This window comes from Aythya fuligula, chromosome 1 (genome assembly GCF_009819795.1).
Source record: "Aythya fuligula isolate bAytFul2 chromosome 1, bAytFul2.pri, whole genome shotgun sequence".
NCBI lineage: Eukaryota > Metazoa > Chordata > Aves > Anseriformes > Anatidae > Aythya > Aythya fuligula.
In genome coordinates this window covers 54,693,936-54,718,975 of record NC_045559.1, presented here as the reverse complement: position 1 = coordinate 54,718,975, position 25,040 = coordinate 54,693,936, and the positions used below count along the sequence as shown (strand labels likewise).

Genomic DNA, 25,040 nt, shown 5'->3' with positions numbered 1-25,040 from the left:
CTGAGCGTGGAGACGAGGGAGGTGATGCAGGGAACAGCCCTGGATTGCCCAGTCTGTGACCATCCGAGTTGTCCTGCCCGGTGGCTGTGACTTAGGCACCCGAAGTGAGCTGGGTGCTGTTTGCTGGTTCCTCAGGGTGCTCTCTGCTGTTGTACACATTAGGGAGTCTTAGAGGATCCCCCCTGCGATAACCACGTTGGTTGTGGTCCTGGCCGGGTGCCCTTTCTCCACGAAGCAGAGGTGTTCCTGACTTGGCATCCTCCGGCCCTAATGCGTTGAGGTTGCTGATTCAGCCGACGTTGAGCAGAGCCCAGAAGCGGGGTGGAGCCGTGCCAGGCCCCGTTCGTGCGCTCACCAAATTTTGGAGGTGGAAATGTGAAGGATGGCACCGTGCTCCCGTTCGGCACGCCGGCACAACCGCCTGCCCTCACAGCCTGGGTCACACTGAGACTGGCACGTCCCGTGGGATGGGCACATCTTACATCCTACACCTCCCCGGGGGTTTAGGCTGAGCTTCTTGGGGCTCGCTGCCCTGTAATTCCCCACAGACAGTCTCTTTCGTTGCCTTCCCTCAGCAGTTTCGGGGGTGAAAGGGCTTGTGTCACAGAGCAATGCCACGCTGTGTTTGGCCTGTTGAGGATGCTCAGCTCCTGCTCTGTTCCTTGTCTGTCCCTTGTCTCTTGATGCCGTGCCAGGTGCTGGAAGTAAATCAGACATCTCTAGCAAGCCGTCTGTCTGGGGCTTTCATTCTCCCTTCTCCCAGGCTGTTGTTCCCCAGGCTGAAAACAAACCTAGGAGCAGAGGATAACTTCTGGCTCGTGTTCCCATTAGGCTTTCTGGAGTGAAATCCTCTTTCATTTCATGATATCCCTATCAAATTCTCTCTTCCCTATCTTTCTGTTGTAACTCTGCTGCCTATCATTTCCTTGACTAATGGTGGGTAAGCTGTGAACCCCTGCCACCATCCACCCTGCCAGGCACCACTCTTCCCCTGTCCTTTAACAGAGGCCTCGGTGTTGGACAGGGCAAGAGGCAAAATAAATGAAATCGAATCGAAAGAAGTTATGCCTCTTGGAATTGCTTTCCAGCAGACCTCACTCTCCCTCTGTCAGGTCGCACGGCAGAATTGCTCCGTGGCTCTGCACACCCGGCCCAAGCTGGTGCTGCCTGCAAAACGCTCCATTATTTCCGCGTCACCCCGAGGCTCGGTGAGAGGCACGCTGAATTTCGGCTGCTTCTCGGGGGCCAGCTTCTTTCACTGCCCCTTGTCAGCACAGCAGGGCCCCCAGCTGCTGCTCCCTCCCGGCTCCGTTTGGCAGGGGGTTGCTCGCCCAAATTTCTCAGCTCGGGAGGGCCGGTGGCCAGCGGGGCTGCGTCCCGGGGAGAAAACGGCGCACGATGTGGCCCCACGGGCTGGCTCCAAGTCACGGCTGCCCTTTGTGTGCACTTAATCAGCTCCGGCTGTGGCTGCCTGCAGCGCCTGGCATCTGCTGCCCTGCCTCCCGTTGCTCTTAGCGGGGCCTCGCCTCGGCCTGTGTCCCCCCCCTCGGCTCTGCTCCGGCTGCCGGGGTCCGATCCGTGGTGTTAACAGCACCGGGGGACGTTCCTGGCTGGGAGTCACGGTGTTCCCGGCAGCACGAAGCCCAGAAGGCTGAAAGACATTGTATATTTTAAAATAAATAAATAAATAAATAAATATATCAAGCAGAGCGGTGCATTTCCCATTTCAGCCTCTTGGAGGGATCAAAGAGTATCTTGTCTCTAAAAACATTCTCATAAAGTTTAAAAAATAAATAAATCAAAATAAAATAAAATAATAATAATAATAATAAATATATTATATATATATAAGCTTGGCTGTTAACCACAGAGCAAGCCCTGCTTTTCACCTTCCCCTGGGACTCATCCCTCCCTGGCACTGCAAGCACCGGCGGTGGGCAGCTCCTGCCTGTCATGGGGCTGGCCTGAGACGCCTTTCCCCAGGCACATGGGGCACGGGGGGGCCCTGCAAGCCCCCAGGGACGTTGCTCTGCCTTTGGCGGATGTTTGCAGGTCAAAAAAAATGAGAAATAAACCCTTTGTGAGCCTTTTGCAAGACCCCTTTCCTGCCCTGAAGAGGGCAAGTGCATGCTGGCCCAGCAAACCAGGCCAGCCCATCACTGCAGATCTCACCCCTGCCCAGCACACTGCTTGCAGAAAGTCTTTTTTTTATCTTTTTTTTTTTTCTTTTCTTTTCTTTTTTTTTTTTTTGGAAAGCCTGCCTTTTTTCAGAAAGCACCCCATTTCCCCGCAGAGCGGTATCACTCTGAGCTAGCGGCCACCTTCCCGGGCGCACGAGGTGCTGGCACCCTCACCAGCTTCTGCTTCTGGGGACAGCAGCGCTGAGCCAAGCAGCTCGGTTTCATTCTGAGGGGCACAGCATCCATCCCCCAGCTGAGCTGAGCAGCACCCTGACCTTCTCGCAGCTCTTCCAGGGACCAGGGGAGGTCAAACTTTGGTGTTAGCGGGGAGCTGTGTTGGTGCAGTGCCTCCTGGCCCAGCTGCAAGCTGTTGGGCAGGGATCCCCTCCTGTCCAGGGCTGTTTTCATCCTCCCATCGTGCTGTAAATGTGGCTGGAGCTCTGGTTTCATGCAGTGGGAAGGGTGACTCCACGGGGAGCTGGTCACAGCCTGCTGGTTTGATTTAATGCTCAGGGATGAGGAGAAAGAGGTTGGTTCTCCCCAAAAGAGATCCTCCAAATCAAGAAAGGCTCCTCTCCCCATGCCCTCTTGCTCCTTTGTCCCTCCCTCCCCTAATTCTGAGCTCGCACTGCTCCAACCCCACTTCTGCACCCACAGTACTCCTCACGGGGGAGGAAGAGCATTATATTGCAGCTTGAGCCCCACTCATTACATGAGCGCAGAGGGCAGGAGAACTGCCCTAATTCTTCCTGCTCATTCTTGATGTTTATTGTCACAAGAACAACACTAAGGATCCCATACAGCGATGCTGTACTGTTTGCTTCACTGCTAAGTGCATCAACACGCTTCCCTCCCTTCTCTTGAGCTTCCCAGCCGTGCTGGGATGAGAGCCAGGCTTCCTTCCAGAAAAAAAATGGGATGGATGGAGGCTGAGGAGCCCAGTTCTGCACCTGGGTCCCCTTGTGAGGGGGCTGGAGCCAGCAGCATCCCAGGGGATGACGCACCCCAGCACCTCCCTCTGCCTCCAAGCCGCGATAGCATCAAGCGGAGCGCCCTGCACTTTCTCTCCCCGAGCAGCACGTCTGGTCTGCCCGCCACACCTCGGGGAAAGCAGGGAGCCCAGCCCTGCCGAAACATCCTCCTTTTCCAGCAGCTCCCAAAAAAAAAAAAAAAAAAAAAAGAAAAACTATTCAAGGGAACCCCTTTCTTCGGGATCATCATTGCAGACTCGTCTTTGCACACCTCGCTCGCTGACAAGCAGCAGGCGGCTGAGTTTCGGTCTGCAGGGTGTTGCAGGAGAAACGTGCCCTTATTCCACGAGCACGCTGCTCCAGAGCCCTGGCTCTTGGGAGAGCTGAAACCAGCACCTGGGCTGCCCCGACATGTTCGAGCACAGCACCCGCTTGCGATCTGCATATTAAAACACAGCAAACAAACCTCTGCCCGGCATGTCTCAAAAGGCGCTTTTGCAGACAGCGACCCGAGACGGGTAATATGCCTCGGCGGGTAGTTTCTAGGCTTGAAATAGGCTTAATAAATGGCAGGTTTCTTTGCTCCCACAAGGATGCTGGTTTGGGTATTACAGCAGTGCGGAGCCGGTGATCACAGCCAGTCCATAGCCTGCAGCTCTCCTGCACGTCAGTAACAGCAGAGCCGAGCCTCCAGCAGCAAGCGGGAGTTGCATTTTCTTTCCCCTTGCACTCCCGGTGCCAACCATTAGCCCGGGAATACTCCTTACCTAAAGCACAGGGTCACGTTTTAGCAAAACACTGCCTTTTTCTCCTGCAGCGCTTGCAATGGGCTGGCGCTGCCGGCCCTCTGGGTGGCATTAGCCAACATCCAGCCAAGTGGTGGCAATCCTTTCCCCCCTAGAGCCAGCGTCTGCTGAGCTTGTAGGTCTGCTTTCGAAACGTGTCATTTCTCCAAGTTCAGGTTTGAGGGCTCGCCGGCAGTGCCTGAACAGCGCATGCTGCACCCCAACACTTCTACTTTTTTTTTTTTTTTTCTCTTTCTGCTTCTTTAACTGTATTTATTTAAAGAAAAAATGGAAATTCAGTGCACCGGCCCGAATTCCATTTCCCATTTCTTTTCAAAAGCAAATGATCGGTTTCAAGCTGCGTGGCAGAGTTGGACGAGGGCCCTAACCATACTTTGCCTGCAGGAGAGCTCATATCTCCTCCTGCTTATCTCCCGGCCCTCCCTGCGCGGCAGGGCCGGTCTGGTTCAGCAGCTGCTGCCCTACATGACGCAAGGCTTTTCTCCACCTGCGTTTGCAGCTGAGGGAATCCCTCTACGTACAACAACCACCTGGGCCAGGCTGTGTCACTGCCAGCAACATCCCTGCGTCCAAAATAATGGGGTCCTTTCCTCAAGCACCCGGCCACCTTTGCTTGCATCACTTTGCTTTTACTCGCCGTCCTGTGCCTAGTGGCCCTCAACCAAAATGCAGCACGAAGCCTCCACAAGTAGTCGAGGTGTTGCTGGCTTTAAAGATCTGCTAACTCCACCACTTCCATGGAGTCAGGCTCCTTCATGCCTGAGTTAATCGAAGGCTTGGGGTTTTTTTTTTGCTGCACCATCACTATTTCTAGCACCGTCAGTGGCTTCTCATTCTACCTGCATGCTAGGAAAGCACTTGAATGGCTCGGGACAATGATCTCCAGGGGCTGGCACGGGGTGATCCGTGCCGCCCACCCGCTGCCCAGCACCTGGCTGGGATGCTGAGCCCATCCTGCAGCCACGGGGAGCCCACCCCAGCCAGGAGACCAGGTGCACAAACCAGGCTGTGCCCCAAGGGGGTTCATCCCCCGGAGGCGAGATGGAGCCCGATGTGAGCTCCTCGTGGTGGAAGTGTGGGGGTGGAGGTGGGGAGCACCGATTTGGGATACTCCCCGGCCGCACTTTGAGGTGTGTCCAACACATCCCGATGCCATTAGCGTGAGCAGGACTCATCCCCGCTTCCCCAAGCTGTAATTTCAGGCTCTCCCAGATAAATCACCATGCCCGGGTACCCTTTGATAACATTTGTGGAATTATCTTCACCACCGGGGAACACATTTCCATACTGATTAAATGAAAGCAGAGAGTCCGGAGTCAGCAAGAGCAGGAGCCTTACAAGCAGCTCTCGTTCCAGGAAACTGGATGTGGTTGGAAACATTGCAGCAGGAAAGCTGGAGAGATCCTGCTGTGGCTCACTGGAGACGTGAGGCTCGGAGCCTGCGAGATAATAAACCCGAGTTCAGTGCGCCTAATCCTGAATTCAAAAAACCACAGCTCACGTAACACGGAGTGGATGAACAGGTACAAAGATGCTCTCCCAGTGGAAAGATGTTGCAAATAAATCACCGAGGGGGTAATTGCTGCCTAAACAGGCCCTTGCCAGCCGGGGAGTGATGCGTACAGGTGGACCTCGCTCACGTAGTCCACGGGATTTTCGGCCAGGCCCTTCTCCAGCTCTCCAAGGTCATGACTCAGGATGCCCAGTCCATCACTGCCTCCTTCACAAGCAGATTTGGGGGCAGATCTTCCTTCTTCTGCCTCAGACGCTTGCCTGACCAGGATATTTCTTTGGCAGCTGCCAAACCACCTTGGATAGGGCCACCCGACAGCTCAACCCAATGCCCATCGGGTTGGCTCAACCCCTTAGCTTGCAGTATCAGGACTCCAGCCCTCCGCACGCAGGATTCCTCCAGGTGTGCTGATCCATAGCAATGCCTATCAGCGAGGCCAGGAGGCAGACCTTCAATCAAAGCCACCCGCAGTGATGAAACTCACCTTTAGCAATCGTGTTTCCCACTTCAGCCCAAGCTGAATTACAGCCTGGACGTTGGGAAGGGTGGGGATGGCCATGAGGGAAGCTGGAAGCTCGAGGAACGGTGCCACCTCAGCACAGGGAGCTCAGCGCAGGTGCTTTTGGCATCAAGCTGAGGCCCTGAGGGAAGAGCTGTGATGAAAACCATGGGCAGACCCACACCAACAGACGGGGGTCTGGTTCCTTCTGCAGGAATGGCGGGGTCACAGCCAGCAGCAAAGGACGATCTCGGGCCCCAAGGGCAGCAGCAATTGTCTGAGGATTGTCTGAGATTTCTCACCAGCAAGGGCAATTTGCGCTTTCCTAAGAGGAGCAAGGAGACGGGGACGTTGTGCAAGGAAAGGGCTAACGAGAGGGCAGCGAGTCGCTCCAGGAGCCAGGCTGCCTCTGAAGCACGAGCCGCAGAGGTGCCCTGGGTCAGGTCCTGAGTGTGATGCCCAACCCCTAGCACAGGACAGGCTTGGAAGGGTCTCTCTTTGCTGTGATTTCTGGCCTCATGCTCACGTTGACATGAATTTGGTCTGCCCCTGCCACAGCAAGGACATCAAAGCCTGGAAAAAGCAGGTGCAGTTGTAGATACCACTTGCCTCACACTCTTAACCAGAATTAGTATCCCACAGGCAACGCTCCCTCCATATCTGTGGCTCTCTCTGGCCAAAGAGCTTGGCATGGCCAAGGGCACTGTTTGCAGCAACAGCATAAGGTCAGCTCACTCCCTTCGGCCTGGATAAAGATGACCTTTTGCTTCCCAAGATGCGATAAAGATCAGCGTCTCTGCCTGTAATACGAGGGAAGGGGCTGCAGTGCAGTGCAGGAGAGATCTCCTGGTGAGGAAGAGCCTGGCAGGAGAAGGCTGGAGGAGAAGAGACCCACACCACTGCTGAGTTTCCCCACAGCAGGACAATCCCGTGCCACCAGGGTCTTCCGTGACCTATCTTCATCTTCCTCACCTCCATCCTCAGCAGACCGAATGTGCTGATAACCCTTCCTCTGGTGGCTGACCAGCCGCACGCTGGTAAGGACCGAGGTGATGGGAGGTGAAGATTACCAGCTCTAACTAGCCTGGCTCTGCCTTTCTCAACCCACAGCGGCCCTTCCCGTGCCAATCCTCTCCCGAAAATAACGGGCAAGCACCTCTGCATCTTCAGGGTGGTGGAAGGGGTGGCAGGGACCTTCCTTTCCTTGAATTTCCTTGTAAGGATGCTGATCCTGGAGCTTTAGGTTTTGTCACCTGTTTTTGTCGCCTGTTATCCACGAGCTGCTCTCTGATCTTCCCAGCAGCTTTTGGAGAAAGGTCCCTGGACATGCATGACTCAAGGGGCTGGTGGCTGCTGAGGCTGGGTTATGGTGCACACAACCTATCCTTCACCTTTTGAGTGGCCTCTCCCCTCTCCAGCCCTAAGTGAGCAAATATCTCGAAAATCCCCTTCTCCACCCATCATTTCTCACCCGCGACACATGGAAGGAGCCAGGCTCCAGGGCTCAATGCCGTTTTCCAGAGCAGGGGGTGGATAAACCCACGGCTGAGAGACGGGGAAGGAGACACATTTTGGCCTTCAATCCATCTGTTTGTAGAGCAGAAGGGGTCAGCAACCTGGCCAAAGGCCGGAGCCTTTCCATGCCCCCCTTATTTCCAGCAGGGAGGAGTTTCTCCCTGCTACCTCTGCTGGCATTGATGGCACCAAATAAAAGTACCCAGGAGAAAAAGTACCCAGCCTTTGGGGTCGTGCTTGATGGGGGTAAGAGGGACAGGGACTGTCACGTCCTGAGCAGATGGGGAACCGATGGGCCTCAGAGAAAGGGAAGAAGAAAGCATTTCAGTGTGTTTCTGTTCTGGGCCTCTTGAGGAAATCGCAGAGCGTCTTGTGATTTAGAGACAAATATGCAAGACAAGGAAAGCTTTAAGCCACAAGCCTGGCCCGCTGCCCGATTTTTTTTCCCCTCCTCTCTCAGCATAATTACAGTTGAGCCATGTAGTAATTGGGTAACTTTTTCCAAAGGAATCTTTTCACTCGGGTGAGTCATACTTGCCACAAAGGGAACGTGGAGGCAGCTAAAAGACGTGTAAACCCAATGTTTTACGATCACGGAGCGTTTTGCCCCCATCTCCTTGTTCCTCAGCCCCTTGGATGTGTCCAGAATTGGTGCAAGAGCACTGAGCGTTCTTGGATGATCCCTCTCCACCCCTCCGAGAGGGTTTCCTCCAGGTTTGCTGTGCCCTACAGCCACAAAACACGCACACACATGATTTTGGGGGCGCTTAGGGGTTCTGCAGAATAGGTGCTGGTGTCCCTTCGTTGGCTCCAGTACCTACAAGGGCTGGTGGTAAGGGCTGGGTCAGCAGCTGGGGGACAGCAAGGCTTGATGGTGCAGCTGGGAGCCCCTGGATCCTGCATCAGCTCCTGGGGTTTCACCTGGACTGCAGGGAGTTTCGGAGGCACCGTGTACCCCCAGTGGCATTCCTCCTGCTCCCAGCTTAAGCGGAGCTGAAGAGCCCAGCCCGCCCCCCAGTCTGAGTCCCTCTGACTGTTTTCCATGTGGGATCAAAACCTTGGAGAGCAAAACTCTCATTCTAGAACTATTTTCCATTGGCTTGGAGGCCACACGCGGCTGGATCTCCTCCTGGAGCCGGCAGCCTGCTTGGAAGGGTTGGGATTTAGCATCCTGGAGAGGGGCCTGGGTGAGGGTGGGAGGAGGCAGCCGTGCCTGACAGGTCCTCCCTCCCCAAAAACCAACCCCTCCCTCTCCATCCTCCATCTGATTGGCGAGCTGGGTGGGGAAAGGGCTGGCACAACTCAGCTCTCCATCTATTTAAAGGCCAGGGTGGGGCCCCTGAGCTACTTGCCTGGGACTTCTGCACCTTGGAGGAGAGGAGCAGCAGCCCACGGAGCAGCACCATGTCTTGCGTGAGTGCAGGGAGCGATGGGGAGCTGCAGGGGCAGCTTTTTTGGGGGTGCTGCTTTGTCGGAGGTGCTGCTTCACGGAGCAGGACGATGGGGGAGATGTTGGCTTGGCAGGAGGGTGCTTGCACGATCCTCCTCCAGCTGCTCATCTCTCCCTGTGCCTGGGTGCCTGCTGCTGGGGGGAGCCAGGATCCCTGCTGCATCTATTACAGAAGGGTGGCTGCTATTTCTCCTTTTGGCAGGGGAGCTTTTTCCCTGCAGGGTCCCTTTGGGGAGGAATGCGGTGAGGGTCCTTGCTAGGTTGGTTCCCAAGCCAGGGGAACCTGCTTTATAGCAGTTCTGCTCTGGGGAAGCGTCTGCAGTAAGATTTATTGCTCTCTGAGCATCTCCTCTCCTGGGCAGTCTTGCCACTTGCTTCCTGGCTGCAGTTTTCATGAGTCACTCCGTTATTATTTCTCGTAAGAAAATGCGCTCTCCTGAAGTGTCCTGTGAGCACCAAGGGCTGCTGGAGGGCTACTTGTGTCAGCAGAGTGTTTGCACTTTGATTTCTTTCGCAAGACTGAGGAGGGGGAAAATCAGGGAGTGTCCCAGGTGCAAACGAAATTGGGGTGGGGGAGAAGCTCTTGGTATTCTTGTGCTCTTGCCTCTGGTGCTATTAAGAAATAAGTACTAGGGTATTTTCCTTCTCCTAGAGAAAGCAGGGAAAAGTGCATGCATGGAGCAGGAAAAAAGCTCTTGCAAATGTTAAACTTGAAAAAAAAAAAAAAAAAGCCCTTGGAAGATGGGGAGCAAAACGTCTGGCTGTCCCTGCAGAGCCAGGCTTCTGTGGGATGTCGTGAGACCCACAAGGCACATGGGTGTGTTCAGGAGAGGGTGGGTGTGATGGGAGCTCGCAGGTACTCTCCTCACTGCCACGAAACACAGATATCTTGACAAGAGCAGCAAGAGGAAGGTTGGGAAATCAAGCAGATGGTTCATGTGATTCGGGGGACTTCTCGAGGGAGTCCCGTGTGCCTGGCCCTAGGGGAAGGGAGCATCCCTGTCCTTCCTGCAGTCCCAGGCACTGCACTGCCTGGTGAGGCAGTGGGGAGAGCTGCCAAATCGGAGCAAGGAAGCCAGCAGGTACTGAGCTAACATCTGTCTTCTCGTTCCTCAGGGACCTGTGTGCACCAACCTGGGCCTCAAGCCTGGCCAGCGCCTCACAGTCAAGGGGACGATTCCACCCAATGCCAAGAGGTAAGCTGTGCCAAAGCCCCGAGCTGAGCTGGCTTCCCTCGGTCCCCAGCAGGGGAATCTTGTCCCTTGGGTGGGAGAGGAGCAGCTCTCCGAGGGGTTAACCCTGGCAGCAGTTCCTAGTGAGTCACTGCCTAATGTACACTGCAGACGTGGCTCCGCTGCCAAGGGGCTAAGCCAAAGCAGATGTGAAGCCCCAGCTGCACGAACTGGCAGTGACCACATCCTCTCTAGCACAGAGTGAAGGAAACTGAAGCTGTATCTGTGCTGAGACACAGCTCGAGACCAACCCAACATCCTCTCCCCTGCCTGAAGGTGGCCTAGGAGCAAGGGCACCGTTACTGTGCCTTGGGCAGAAGATCCTGCCCCAAGGAATGGGGAGATCCTGGGTGCTCTGCTGCCATGGATGCTCGGAGCCACGGCTCCCTCAATGGTGTAAAGGGAAAGGCTGCAGCCCTCTCACAGGTCTGTGGCTGGTGGGGCCCCTTGGAGAGCAAGGTGGAGCCCGTAGCTGCTGTACCAGCACTAGTGGTGTTCCAGGAAACATGTTCCAGCTCTTCCCAGCGCCTTTGAAGTTTGATACCATTGGAGTGAAGCCTCCTGGGCTTTCTCTTGCCAAACAAAATGCCTCCTCACTTCTCATTTCAGTCAGAGGCCTGGAGGCAAGGTGGACACTGGGCTGGGAAGCTGTTTCCTCCCACTGCCATTGCAAGATGCTCTGGGATAGCTAATGAGATGGTAATTACTTCAGCTGCCTGCAGGGCTGGGAGAAGGCAGTGGCTGTCAAGCAGGGTGCAGCCCCAACTAACTGTTTGAGGCTGGAAGGAAAGCTGGGACGAGCAACTGACTCCCTGGGAGCTGGTTTGGGTGTAGAGGAATCCCATGTTCAGGGCTAAACACTGAATATTTCTCCTGTTAAAAGCTTAGTTGAGAGTATCTTGCTCTGACAGCACCATCTCTTCTGTAAAATTGCACAGCTTTCCTAAAGGATTTCTCCTTGGTCACCCTCCTCTGGGCTTGAGGGAGCAGGCCCAGAGGCGGTCATGGTAATGAGTGACGTGCTACTGTGGTGTCTGTCTCCTTTCCCTGCAGCTTTGTGATGAATCTGGGGAAGGACTCGACCCACCTGGGCCTTCACTTCAACCCCCGCTTTGATGCTCACGGCGATGTGAACACCATCGTGTGCAACTCCAAGAAAGTGGAGGAGTGGGGTGCGGAGCAAAGGGAGACGGTCTTCCCTTTTCAGAAGGGAGCCCCCGCAGAGGTGAGACCTGGGATGTGGTGAAGGGAGGGCGTCTGGCACAGGGCACCCAACTGGCTTCTCCTGCTTGGCCAGTGCCACCCTCCAGGGCTCTGAGCAGTGGTGACGGGTGAGGATCAAACGTGCAAGCTCCATCTAGCTCCAAGGGATGTTTCTGTTGAACTGAGCAGGGAATAAGCATTGCTTGGGACACCAGAAGCATGCTGGTGCTGCTGAAGAGCAGGTTATGCTGCTGAGCATGTTCACCGTGCAGAGCAGAAGGGTTGAGAGTATCTTGGCAGAAGCTTTCTCTGACTTCTCCCCTTATTTTGCAGGTCACTTTCAGCATCAACCCAAGTGATGTGACTGTCCACCTGACGGGCCACCAGTTCACGTTCCCCAACCGGCTGGGTCTTTCTGTCTTTGATTACTTCGATACACACGGGGACTTCACGCTGCAGTCCATCAGCTGGGAGTAACTCCCTCTCCTGTTTCAAATACACCTGTTTTGAGTACAAAAAAGCCATCAATAAACATGCTTTGGTCTACCATGTCTCAAGCTAATTTTTGCAGGCTTACAGGGGTTAGTCAGCTGGGGGACTTGGAGTGGTATAACCTGCTTTGCTGGCATATCACACGTGGGTGAGATTAACTAAATATAGCCTTGGTCCTTGATCTAATGGGTGGAGAAGAGGTTGGTGGGGGCAAGAGCCTGGGAAGACAAGGTAAAAATGTTGGGAAGAGTCCCAGTAGGAAACAGTATGCTGTGGCCAGATGTGACTTGCTTCTGCACAGGAATAGCAGTGGGAAGGAATGTCTTGTTGACTTTGGGAGTATCTGCAGTGGGGTCTTCATCCAATTAGTATGAATAATACTTCTGATACCCCTTCACTCACATATTAACCCACATAAGCCTGAGTATTTCTCAGTCTACTGTGAGGCTGGCCTCTGAAGGGGCAGAAGAAGATGAAGCGTGCTTGATATTACAGCATATTGCTCACTGGGCTGTGGCTTACCCAAGGCATCAGCCAACAGCTGCCTTGGGGGCTTGGGAGCTCTCTTAGCCTAATGTTAATTTAGCAGTAATGATGAGTGGTGTGCCTGGTGGAGCTGGGATGGAAGCACGCAATCTTTGGGTCCTCACTTCCAGGCTGGCCACAAGCAATGTGAAAGACAATTTGATGTCCTGCAAGGTTGCCCTGCAGGCCTGGCCAGCGTAATTCCTCCCATTAGGCAGTTGCAGAGCAGCTGGTGCACGGGAGCTTGTTCCTGAGGCAGCAGCACCTCTCGTTCTTGCTCTATAATTCATGAGGATCTGCTAGGTCCTGTGTCTCAGGTACCCATGCAGAGAGAGGCTTAGCTGCTAGGAATTGGGGCTGGGGAAGAGGAGAGAGGCAAGTTGGAGACAAAGGCTTGAGATGGGCTTTTAGGATGGGAGGCAGGAACATTTAGGGAGTAAAACCAGGCTGAGACTCTGCAGCTGGATCACTTTTGGAGCCTCGTGTTACTCAAAGCCAGGCTGTTCTGGATCACATCCTCTTCTTTAGGGCTACATCTATAATAGGAAATGCAGCATCTAGCATTGCCACCCTGTGCACAGGCACTGTTGGGGGACAGCATAGCCTGGGCACTTCCAATGCGGTGATATGGATGAGGCCAAATTTTCTGGGGATGAGAAGAGAGTTTAGCTGTGTGGAAGTGAGCCATGCTGGGCTCAATGGTCTCAAGGCAAGAAACCTGGCCCAGTTCATGGTGTGGCATTGTCCCAGCCTGGGGTACATTCAGTAGGACAGAAGGTTGGGGATCTCCTTGACCACAGTAGGGACACGGTACTGGTGACAGGCCCTTTCGTAAGCTGTGATGAAGGACACGTAGAGAAGCTCTCTCCTTGTAGCTTCCTGTGCTGGACTGACCTTGAAAGCTAGGCAGACATGCTCTCCACCCTGAGCTGTACTGTGGGGCAATCTCACATCCCACAACGTCTCCGAACCATACTTGGAGAGTCCAAAGACTCTTCAAAGATTTCAGTGAGGGTGGGCGGAGAAAAAAAAAAAAGCTGAATGAGAGTTTCGCCACAAGCCAGAGGATGCACTTTAATCAGGTCTCCCACTAGCGTGCCTGCTTCTCGAAGTGACTCACCGGTCCTGTGAAATCTGTGAGTCACTGTTGTCCCTGTTTTGTTATGGCTCTGTCCGTTGCCAGCGAGGAGGTGAGGGTGGTGAGAGTTCCTTGGTGGTATAATTTAGACACACAGAGGTTGACTGCTCCCTTCCACCTACTCCCTGGCCTTGCACGAGGCGGAGGCCAGCACGTGAGGGCTCGGAGGATGAGAGTTGGGACTGACTCCTCACCATGAGCATCCTCAAGCGGCCTCACAAAGTGCGAGGCATGAAGGGGAACGCACCAGGTTGACGACAAGGATGGAAAACACGACAAGCCAGCACTGAAGACAAGGAATTTTTATTTCATGTCTCAACTCCCACAAAAGCCTGGGAGATGCCCCTCACCCAGGGAGCTGCTCAAGACCTGGGGCTTCCCACATTTTCCCCCAACATTTCCCCAGAAGCCAGGGGGATGCTGTGGCCTCCCGTGGCATCCAGGGAGGGTGTGTGGGGCCACACCATCCCTGACCCTCTGTGGCCAGGGCGCCGGCGGTAGCTGCTGGCCAGCAGGGTGTAGAGGAAGGGGTTGATGCAGCTGTTTCCATAAGCCAGGCAGGTGACACCAAAATTTAGATAGGCCTGGGCAGTGGGGCCAATACCCAGCCCTTCACCCTGGTACAACCCAGCCAGCTGCCAGCCCCAGAAGGGGAGGAAGCAGGCCCAGTAGGCCACCACGATGGCAGAAATCCTGGAGGAAAGACGCCGGCTGGGAGCCCGGCCAGCCGCCGGCAGCCCCGAGGGCCAGGCGGAGGAGCGGTACGCCCGGGCCAGGCGGGTGTAGACGATGCCCAGCACCATGCCGGGCACCAGGACGCTGGTGGCGAAGAGCACTGTCAGGTAGAGGCGGAAGGCTGCCGGCGTCCAGGTGGGGACGCAGATGCGCTTGTGGGGGCCATCCCCCTCCCGCAGCTGGGTCATCGCCATCATGGGGGCCGTGAGCAGGAGCGCAAGGAGCCAGAGGACGGCGCTGGCCAGCCTGCGGTAAGCGTTGCCGGCCCGCCTGGCCCGCAGCGGCTTGGTGACTGCCCAGTACCGCTCCAGGCTCATGGCGGTCAGAAGGAAGATGCTGGCGTGCATGGTGAGGAGGTCCAGGCTGAGCAAAATCCTACAGCCCGCGTCCCCGAAGAACCAGTCGTGGGCAAAGTAGGTGCAGACCACGAAGGGGATGGTGGAGAGGTACAGGAGGTCGGCCAGGGCGAGGTTGATCACGTAGACCCCCAGGGAGCCCGCTGAGCGGCCCGACACCCTGCCGGAGGCCACCAGCACCGTGTAGATGTTCCCGACCATCCCAACGAGGCACACGAGCAGCAGCACTGTGCCCAGCGGACCCGTGACGGGGCTGTCCTCTCCCAGGACACTACTGCTGTCACCCCCACCACCGCTTTCCTCCAAGAAGCTGCCACCCTCAGGATCCTCTCCAGGCCTGATACTGATGAGGGCAGGGTCACGAGACATCTTGGGGATTGTGGTGGGAGAGCTATCGGGCTGTGAGAGACCTGTTCCTTCTCTCTGCTCTCCCTGCTTGCTATATGAGACACAAATATTCTTAAGGGAAGCCCAGATAAATGGCGTGAGCTCCGCAGACGTAAGGTGCTCCAGAGAAGTCTATTCCTCACCTCCAGCCATCTCGTCCATTTTGTTGATCTTGTCCGTCACAAGCTCCGTCCAGCGGTTTTCATCAAATAAAGGCTGAAAAAGGGACGCCACCCTCTCCTTCCAGGCTGACAGGTGCAAAGGAACCGCTGTCAACCCAGAGGAAAGGTCTGTGCTCTTCACCAGCTCCTCACTTCTTGCTCCTCCAGTGTTTGCTGGGCAGAAAAACATCCGACTCCACGGACGAGTGGGTTTCTCCTTCTCCCTAGCCTCTGTTCTTTCAGCTCAGATGCTGGAGAAGTGTGATCCCCCCTCTTTAACCCACCGCTGGAGAGCCTTGCCCACTGCACAGGAATGTGTCTGACTCACAGCTTCACACACCAGTGTGATCCCAGTCCCAGTTCATACCATGCTGCTAGCCACCAGCTGAGGAGCCGTGATATCTCCCTTCTTTCTTTCAGACACGCTCCTTCTTCCTCAGAGCCTTCCTCCTGCTCTCTCCTCCTTCTCTTTCTTTTCTCCCTTTCTTTTTCCTTGCCCAGTTTTCCTCCTGTGAGGCAGGATAGATAAGCCACCCCAGGCTGGCAGGAGGCAAAAGAATTGTGCTGTGGCTTTCGAAGGGAAACTAGGGTCAGCACTGAAAATGCAAAGATTGCTACACTGCTCCTTGCTTAACCAGGGCAAGAGGACCTACCCCAAGTCATTTCCAAGGTCATCAGGACCCCTTGAGGTGTAGGCAATGGATTTAACCCACAGTTTTCCATGCAAAGGCCCCCACAGACCACCAGAGGGTAGGACATCTCCCATGGCCTGTGACCTGGCCCTGTTCCGCCCTTGTCCCCAGTCAGCATCAAGCTCCTAGAGGCGCAAAGGGCTGGGTATTTTAGACCCACTACCTCCTTCCTTTCCCCAAAGACCACCCTCTTCCTCTAGGATTTCCCCCTCCTCCCTTCCTGCCTTAGGCACCATTGCCTTCTGCTGGAGTATCACTGTATGACAACTGTGCCCCAAAGTCTTCCGCACCCAGCACACCCACTTTTTTTTTTTTTTGAAATAAACCACATCTGAACCACATTTGTCTCAGGAAGCAGACAGACGTGCCACTGCTGATCTCCTGCTAGTCTGCAGGGGTTTTTAGGTCACTCAAGATACTTTTTTTTTTTTTTTGCACCCTCAGTGAGTGCGTTCACTTTGTTGTGGCTGAGTCAGAAGCCTCCACCTACCTCCAGCAGCAACATCTCAGCAGCAGATAGGCAGATCCTGCTGCAGCAGGAGCCAAGCACCTCCCAAGCAACGTGCTACATGCAACAGCAGCAGCTTCAACATGACCATGCCACAGGAGTATGGCACACATGGCAACGATGGAGGTGACTTTAGAGGCCTCCCTCGGGGTTATATGTGCCAGCACTTGGCATGGCTGGGTCCCTCTCCTCTCCTTTCTAGAGGAGAACTGAATGTGCAGGATATTCAGATGGGGCTTGACCTTTTTATTTATTTATTTATTTATTTTAATGCACTGTCCCATTTTCATATTATCAAAACTGAAAGGCACTGCGCTTCGGAGCACAAGCTTTGCAATGGCCTTCAGTTTCTGGGACAGTCATGCTCCAAACTGAGAGACGTCAGCAAAACTGCAGTGAAACACACTTATGGGTGGAAAGATTTGCTGTGTCATAGGAGCAGGATGAGTAATCCTGTTTCTTATCCAAGAAGCCGGTGCTCCCAACAGGTTGTGGTGGTCTCAGCACAGAGGGAGAGGATCGCCAGAAAAGCAGAGGGGGATCACATCACCCAGTTGGTTCTGATGGGAAGATTCACAGTCCAACTGCACTGGAAAATGCATTGAATAGCCACAGCTCCTTGCTCTGACTGTCTTTTTTCAAGAAACATACCTTAGAAGCCAGCAGCTCAGCTCATTGAGGAAGTTACAATAGATCAAAATGGTTTTTTTTTTATTCATTTATTTAGGAGCTAATTAAAATCATAGTTGACTCATTAATTCCACTTAGCTTCCCCTAGCACCCTAAATGCCTATTCTCACCCTGCCTGTGTAAAAGTGCAGACACATTAGATAGCACAGCCAACAGTAGAACTCAACCGGTCCTTCCAGCATGTGAAACATGCTGGGGAGCTTTAAGAGATGATCTCTGAGATATGAATCATGGGCTGATTTGGTGGTTAGGTCTGTTACTAGAAGGACGTGAACATACAGACTTCCCTGCTATACTAATGCAGAGCAGGATACGTAATATTCACATACATATGGAATGTGTAGCTCAGAATGCAAGTGCCTTTGACATACAGAGAGCGAGGGAGCAGAGACCCACATATTCTTTACTTCAGACATCAATTCCTAGGCTCTAGTAAAGGCAACAGAGAGTCTGAAGTCTGCAGCAGGCATGCCATAGGCTGGTCTCTCCAGGAGCCAACCTCTCGCCTTCGGTTTGACTGCAGCGACTCAGATTTGGCAGCTGAACTTCAATAACACCAGTATCCTTCACAGTATCTTCCCTACGGCAATATTCCACCTCCCACCACTTTTTTGTTTTGCACACACACACATATTGTCCACACACACACACGCACACAAACACTGAGCTGGTTTCTTCATCTGCTCAGCAGCAGTCAGAAGATGAGCTCCAAACAAATGCGGGCTGAAGAAACTTTCAAGCCCATACACACAGGAGGAAACAGGCTTCACAGTCGGCTGTTAGATTACATCTTTTAAGTGACCTTTAACAGCTATTAGACTAGCTGATCAAGTAACTAGATGTTTCACATCTCTGTCACCAGCAGAGAAGCCACTTCTTGTAATGAAATTGTCTCCTCTAGTCCAGCAGCCCCCACAGTCCACTGGGCCTCGGCTCCAGCAAGGCAGAAGTTTTCTTACGTAAGGCAGGTGGCTGTCTGCAGTTGAATGCAGATGTGATGTGAGGTCCCATGTCCACCACGGCAAGTGCCAAGTATTCAAGGCCTGATCGATAGGCAAGGACTGCCGGCATCCAGTCAGATCACAGCAACTCAGCAGTGACAGGTCGCACTGAGAAGTCAGTCTCATGAGGTGAAATTCAGTCTCCTGACTTGAAAAGAAGCAGCTTCGTCGGGTCCCAGAACAAAGAGAAATGTCCGTGGGGGAAAAAAAAGTGCTTCAAAGGGGAGGCTGCAAGAGCACTGTGTTTCTTCGATGTCGATTTCCTCTCCAGTCTTGTCAGCCCACCCAAGAGGACCAGGTAGAGTCGAGTAATAGCGAAGTTTCCACGTGGCTTCCTAGGACTTAAACTTGAAGTAGGCTTCAACTGTAGCGAAGGAGAAAGGAAGTGCATTAGGGCAATGCTCTGAAGTGGAGCAGCAGGAGGGGAAGGAAACATCATCCAGGCACTTACTGGCATATTCCTGGGGTGTCATGGCCTGGTTGATGACACTAGTGAAGGCTGCGATCCAGCCCAGCTGGTCAGCCTCCGTCTCGCAGGTGAAGAGGTATTCCCGGTCAGGGGTGACAATGGTGAGGCCGTAGTGCCAAGAGAAGTTGCCCTGTGTCCCTGCAGGCAATCCCTTTTGGACACTATAACCATTCTCGCTGCTGCCCACAAATACCTCGCCCTTAGCAAACGCGTCCTGCACATCAGGAGGGAAAGAGAGGGGATTACTGAATCCAGGAAGAACCAGCGATTAATAGCAGTGCTCCTAAGGGCAAGGTGAGGTGCAGGGATGCAGCAGCAAAAAGATCTGAAGGTGGTCAGGGGATTCAAAAGGGAGAGGCTGTGCTCAAAGACAGTGACAGAAGGGAAAATTTAGGAGTGTAGACCTCAAGAGGTCCAAGAGAGGATCTGCTGCATCTGTCTCTCCCTGACACTCACCATGCCACTCTCCTCGCCCCCGCTGCCTTTACACCCCTGCCCTTCCTCTTCCCATTGTTTGCAGGCAGCGAAACAAATGAAGTGTGGGATGAATGAAGTGGGATGGAAAGGGGAAGACCTGGAGTCCACTCAGGGACTTTGGGCAACCCCCCAGCCTCCCTTACAGCAGAGCAAAGCAAAGAAGCAAGACTGTGGTTGCACTTTGACCCTGCCCTCAGCACTGCTGCCTGCAGCCGCCGCAGGTCAGATCTCCCCCTCACCAAAGGGTCCTTGAAGTACATGAGCCTGCGGTGATCCAGCGTGAACCAGCGCTTCTTAAAAGCCTCTCTCTGCTGCGGAGGGAAGAGGTGACATTTGTAAGGTGACAGTGCCCTCTGCTGTGAGCTGTGCAGATGGATACCCAAAATTCACCCCAAACGCTTGAATCCAGTCCCTGCCTTAACAGCAACCTCCCTCTCTCCCCTTCTGAGCTGCAGGTGGGGATCGGTGACCAGTTTTCCAGCCCCAACTGTTGACCCTAACTCTTGGACTTCTGTGAAGGACCCCAGAGCTGAGACAGGAGAAATCTAGGTTCTAAACACCTCTAAAGTCACGCACACACAGACACATTCAGAGAGATTGGGAGAAAGCAGGGTGTCTGGTTTCATCTACTTCCACTTATGTCCTTCCCCTTGCTTTTATTTTCCTCCCCCTTGATTGCACACATGCTGTTCCCGTTAGTGTCTAAAGAGTAGGGAGGAGTGGGGAAACAACAGGAGGAAAACGATGGAGCAGGGAAAGTCACTGGCTCTCTGGCAAATCCCTGCTAGTTTTCTTCTCCCATCTCAGCTCACCTTGGGACCTGTCTTCTCCATGTATCCCTCCTTCAGGAAGTTTCTTGTCAGCCGGCTTTTAATCTGGCAAAAAAGTGAGAGTAACATTCACTCAACCACACGTCTTTGCTATTCATTGTCAAACTCTTCCTTCTCTTTGCCCAAATTTACCTCCCTCTTAAATTCTTGTTTGCAGAACTGCCTAGCCACGAGTCCCTTCTGTTTGCAATGTGCCTTGGAATAGCAGAGAGTGGCTGTTCTCAGGCCACCCTCAGCCCTTGTACGCACACTTTCTCATCCTTCTACCTACATATTGCAATTTCTACTCCTGTGTCTAGGGATCTAACAATAACTAATGGGCTCTTTTATCAGAGTAACCGAGTACCAGCAAGAAATTCGGCACTATGCTCTAGTGCTGCCTTACCTCATTATCGCTGGCTATGGGAAATGCTACCTTCAGGTAATGGAACTGCACAGAGCGAATGGCATTGAACCAGTCCACTACCTCCTGAAAACAAAACAGAACAAAAAGCTTAGAGCAGCAGTGGGCCACCCAAACTCACCCAGCTGCACCCAACCCTATGTCAGCTGCAAGCACAGCTAGCTCTCCCCCCGCAGGCCCTACAGCACCTCCCTCACACACACACACACACACAGCCAGCACATCTTCTGCAGCAGCTCCTCCCACACAAACCCACTCAGCCAGCGCTCCTGCCCTGCTCCCTGCCACAAAACTCTCTCGCAGACACGCGAGCACAGTGCCAGAACCCTCAGCCTCTTTTCCTACAGCAACTCGCCAACACGCACGCCGTCCTAGCCATAGCTCACACCGCTCATAACCCGCAGCTCTTCCGGTCAGCTCAGTTGTTTTGCAGCGTTTGATACAAAACCAAGATACCTTTCCACTTTTATGGTATACAAATATGTTCCGAGTCTTGTTGTCTTTGAGATAGGTGATCTGCAGGCCATTGGGATTCCCAATCTTGGCTGGCTGGAACGTAGCATTGATGACGTCTATTTTGACACTGATTTTGGGTTCTTTGGACTGAGAACAGAAAGGCATTGATCATGCGTGAGCAATCCTAGCGGGAAAGAGATCTGAGCTACTGCCTTAGTGAAGGCCAGAGGGTGTTAAAAGGTATTAACTGCCCCCTTCCCATCAAAATTGCCCCTTCCACTGTGTGGCATGCTCAAGCCCAAAGAATGGCTCGGCCCCTCCAATTTAGATTTGAGCCATGCCTACTCTGGAACTGCCAGTGAGATGCTGAAAGTACATCTGACTCGACAGCTGACCCAGTCTAAAGGCTAACAGACTCCAAAAGGAAAGCCCCCACTCCTGCTCCTCCCTACCCCAAGCCATTTCCTCCCTTGCAACAGTCCACTAGCACTTGCCCCATTCATTTCAGGGAAGCAAACAAGCAGAAAAGTAGCCCTACACGATACAAAACAACAGGTTTTTGGCAACTTGGTTCATAGTAGGGTGAGGCTGGTTCCAGGGATGGTGCAGGATTGCACAGACAGGAAAATGGATGGGGTGAAGTGAAAGATCATCCCTTTCATCAACAGTAGGATTGTATGTCAGCCCTGTACCCTGAGATTCACCAGTAAGACAGGACAGGGGGAGTCTCATGAAGTGCCATTTCCACCTTGTCACCAACAAAAGTAATGTTGAAGAGGGAAGGATGTAGGAGAACACAAAATGAAGATGTGGTGGAAATGTCACCCTGGAACTTGCAAGAGAACCCCTCCCCTATGACACATCTCTCTTTTATCATCCCTGGCCTGGATGAGTAAGGAAATCTCAGGAACACACATAAGAGAGAGACACATCTCCGTGACATCACTGCCCGAGGTGGAATATGCAATGAGGTGGGAGTTGTCCACCATGCTCACATCCTGCTTGGTGAAATACTTCAGGCATCCCTCTCGCTCAGACAAGAGGAACTTGCGGGGTAGGAACTGTCCATTGTCTCGGCCTCGCTTCCAGAGGATGCCTTCCTTCACCCCTAGGAACAGAAAAGTCGGTTTTAAGAGCATCCCTCCACAGAATCAGAGTTGTATTCAGCCAGGGGTCCTGGCCACACGCTGGGACAGAGCATGCGATGCTTCCCACCTCCTCGGCTGGTTCCTACAACTGCCTCTGTCCGTGTGAGAGCCGCCTCTCCTGTGAACACCACAGCCCTGGCCCATGCAGACAGCTGGCGTGGAACCAGAACTCTTCCCATTCGTCTCTGCAGGCCCTTAGGCTCCTACTCTTTGTGTCACAACGCTGGCACTGACATTTCAGAGGCAACTGCTGTGGCTGAAGGGGGTGGCACGCAGCAGGACAGACATTCCTTCTTGCAGAATTCTGGCTCCGCCAGCACAGCAAATGCCTCTGAACAATGCCAGCTGGTAATAAAACACTTGGAAGCAACCTACGGCAGTGCAAATCTACACTGTCCACAATTTAAACTCTCCCCAAGCCATGCTTTGTAAATATCAGGCAGGTTCTCAGGAGTACCTGTGGGATTTGCAGCACTGACACAATGCGCTTTGTCCTCGTAACACTCAAAAGCCTCCGGTAAAGGCAACAAGGAGGACATTTTGAAGCTGTGCCCTGCTCTTACCATCGGTATATGGCAGCTGCTTTCCTGGCTCGGTGAACTCTTTGCGTTCGTATTTGGCCCGTATCCACTGTTCTCTCAGCACCCTGCAGGGAGAGGTGACAGGTAGCTGAGAAATGAACCAGGGGAACCCAGAACTGCCCCTCCCCCTTTGCTTTTATATGCAGCAACTTACTGGCAGTCATTGTAGGTTGGCTGGTAATAGTAAATAGGGATGTGAGCTTCGTAAGTGGCTTTAGTCACAGCATTCCCATGCTTGGCCAGAAACTGCAGAGTTAGACAGAGAGTTAGTGCCTTCCCCTTGATGCAGACTCATGTCAGGCCTTTTTCTTATCTATTACAGGGCGAGCTCTCATGGACCATACTCATTTCCCTCCTTTGCAACATCCCTGCGAAGTCTGGCTAAAGAAAGGTGGGTCTCAAAGGACTTGTGTGTTCTCAGAAATTACACTGATTGCACCTGAATCAACAGAATGCCTTGAATGTCAATTCTGTGGTGCTGGGTGCATGCACATTCAGTGCATTTGCTGGAGAGACTGAGTTTAACAACAGCTCTGACTTTCCAAACCTCTTTGCTCCTCTCCAAAGAGCAGCAAGATACAGATTATTTTCCTTGGATCTCTGGAAAATTTTGTCAGTCCCCTGAAAATTAATGGGCCCAAGGGGAGATGTAACAGGAAGAGGTCAAATCCACAGAAGTATCGTTATTCTCAATAATATCCCGTATCCCAAAACTCTTCTCAGAGCATGGAATTGCCCAAAATTTTCCCTTCGTATTGCTGAAACCAGGAGAAGACAATGAGCCAGGACGGAGCCAGGACGGAGCGGGCGAGTAGGAAATGAGTAACCATGATAAAAGACACTGAACCTGGTGTGACACACTGCAAGAGATTTGTGTCAGCCACACAGTAACAGGAAATGGGGAGACACATAAAGGCAAGTGCATCTTCCCTCTCCCAGTGAGTTATGAGGAATTATCTCCACTTGTGTATCCAGAGCACTAGAAAAGTGCCTGCTTACCACATTAATCTCCAGTTCTGTGAGGCCAAAGGCCTGATTTGGCCAAAGGCTAGAAGAAGTGTTAGTATACAGCCTAGACCCAACCTACCTGACATACTGACGGGATAAAAATCTCACCTGCACCTGAGCATCATCCCAGTGGTCCATCTTCAGGGATTTGACTTTGCTGATGCTAGGGATGTTGCGGTGAATTCCTGAGCAGCTGAGGCATATAAAGACACCCAAGGTAGAGGATGCCCAGTCAGGATCTGAGGGTATAAAAAGGGGTATGAGTAGAAGTGGTAAATTCCCCCAGGGAAAATGTCTCAACTCAGAACATATCCCTGAGAAACAGAGAGCTTTATGAGCATGGTTCCACCTGAGTGGGTTAATTAACCCAGGGTACAGATGTCTGTGTGGAAAAAGCATAGTTAATATTGCCTCCACTGCTTAATCTGAATCTCTGTTGACTCGAACCTTGTAAAACTTCAAAGTGCTCTGCAAACTCCCTTTGGGTAAAGAACCATCTGAGACAATAATGCAACCACCTCTGTGAAAAGACTCCAGGAGCTGTTTAGTGAAACACAGCAAAACCACAACAGTATTTAGCTCAGGAAGTGAAAAGCAACCTTCAAACCAAAATCATCCCGGGAAAATTTAAAACGGTAGAACGGTATCAATTAGCCCGGTTTTACTTTGGCTTGGGTGGTACTACCCACACGTCCCTTTTGGGAGGAGTACAATGGGCATTTTTTAGCAGTGCTTGTAGATCCTCAGAGCAGTCCCCTTTCAAGAGGACAAGCTCCTCAGTGAAAGAAATCTCCCAGGCGCCTGCTGAAGGTTGTCAGTTCAGCGCTGAGTCACAGAAGAGACCGTGCTCTCCCGAATCACACCTTCTTTGTGCAGCAGTTCGGCTTTCACTGGGAGCTTTCCTGTCGGGTCCTGACTGGGCATGACCTTGATTTGCATCTGAGATCCACCATGATTGCAACCCACGGTGCTGCAGCTGCCCGGCCCCTGCTCCTCTGGCGCTGCTGTGTCCCTGTCCTTCCCACCAGTGCTGCATCTCCTTCCTCTTCCCTTGCTATCACATCTCTGGGGTCCTCTTCAGTCTGGACCAGCCCACACCACAAGAGCTGCAGGGCATTGCACAGCTCCCACCACCTGCCCTCCCAGCATCACCCCTTCCCCTGCTCACACTCCTCCTTCCACAGGCTGCTCCAAAGCCCCACCAGGCCAGGATGAGACCAAGAGACCAAGTTCCTGCCTCTGACCTGTCCTCCAGCAACCCTCGGGGACTCACCCGGCTTCCCGCAGTCTGCGCACAAGGAGTTTTCTGCCCTTTTCCACACTTCCCTCAGGGCCTTCGCGCTCTTCTCACCTCCAGCCATGGTATCTGAATGCCACCCCTGCCTCCGGGCAGGGCAGGTGCCTGGGGCTTCTTGCACCTGCAGTCCACCCCGAGGGAGAAAGGGGCCACCAGAGCGCCAAAAGGGCTTGCAGAAGGAAGGGGAAGAGGGAGGCAGGAGAAGCCCTGAGGTTAATGGAGGGAGAGTGGAGGGCTGGCTGCACCTGAGCCGGCAGGGCGCGGGCTGCTGTAAAGAGGCTGGAGGACGAAGTGCACCCGGGCAGTGAGAGAAGAGG

The 25,040-nt window shown here is 53.3% G+C and overlaps 3 protein-coding genes across 3 annotated transcripts; 1 reads left to right on the top strand and 2 right to left on the bottom strand.

Annotated features, from left to right (window-relative positions):
- The first annotated feature begins 8,818 nt into the window (after positions 1-8,818).
- LGALS1 (galectin 1) lies at positions 8,819-11,918 on the top strand. Its single transcript, XM_032197137.1, has 4 exons — positions 8,819-8,897; positions 10,051-10,130; positions 11,220-11,391; positions 11,703-11,918. Exons 1-4 carry the CDS (start codon positions 8,889-8,891, stop codon positions 11,844-11,846), a joined length of 405 nt encoding a protein of 134 aa, XP_032053028.1. The 5' UTR covers positions 8,819-8,888; the 3' UTR covers positions 11,847-11,918.
- Positions 11,919-13,547: 1,629 nt separating this feature from the next.
- On the bottom strand, positions 13,548-14,984 carry LOC116502113 (urotensin-2 receptor-like). Its single transcript, XM_032207854.1, has 2 exons — positions 14,021-14,984; positions 13,548-13,654 (listed from the first exon to the last, which is right to left on the bottom strand). Exons 1-2 carry the CDS (start codon positions 14,982-14,984, stop codon positions 13,548-13,550), a joined length of 1,071 nt encoding a protein of 356 aa, XP_032063745.1.
- A 3,405-nt stretch (positions 14,985-18,389) lies between these two features.
- On the bottom strand, positions 18,390-24,787 carry LOC116500885 (arf-GAP with dual PH domain-containing protein 1-like). Its single transcript, XM_032206215.1, has 11 exons — positions 24,700-24,787; positions 23,535-23,665; positions 22,573-22,664; positions 22,401-22,483; positions 21,685-21,797; positions 20,690-20,836; positions 20,216-20,299; positions 19,813-19,875; positions 19,240-19,311; positions 18,506-18,737; positions 18,390-18,418 (listed from the first exon to the last, which is right to left on the bottom strand). The coding sequence occupies exons 1-11, from the start codon at positions 24,785-24,787 to the stop codon at positions 18,390-18,392; spliced, it is 1,134 nt and encodes a 377-aa protein (XP_032062106.1).
- Positions 24,788-25,040: the final 253 nt, after the last annotated feature.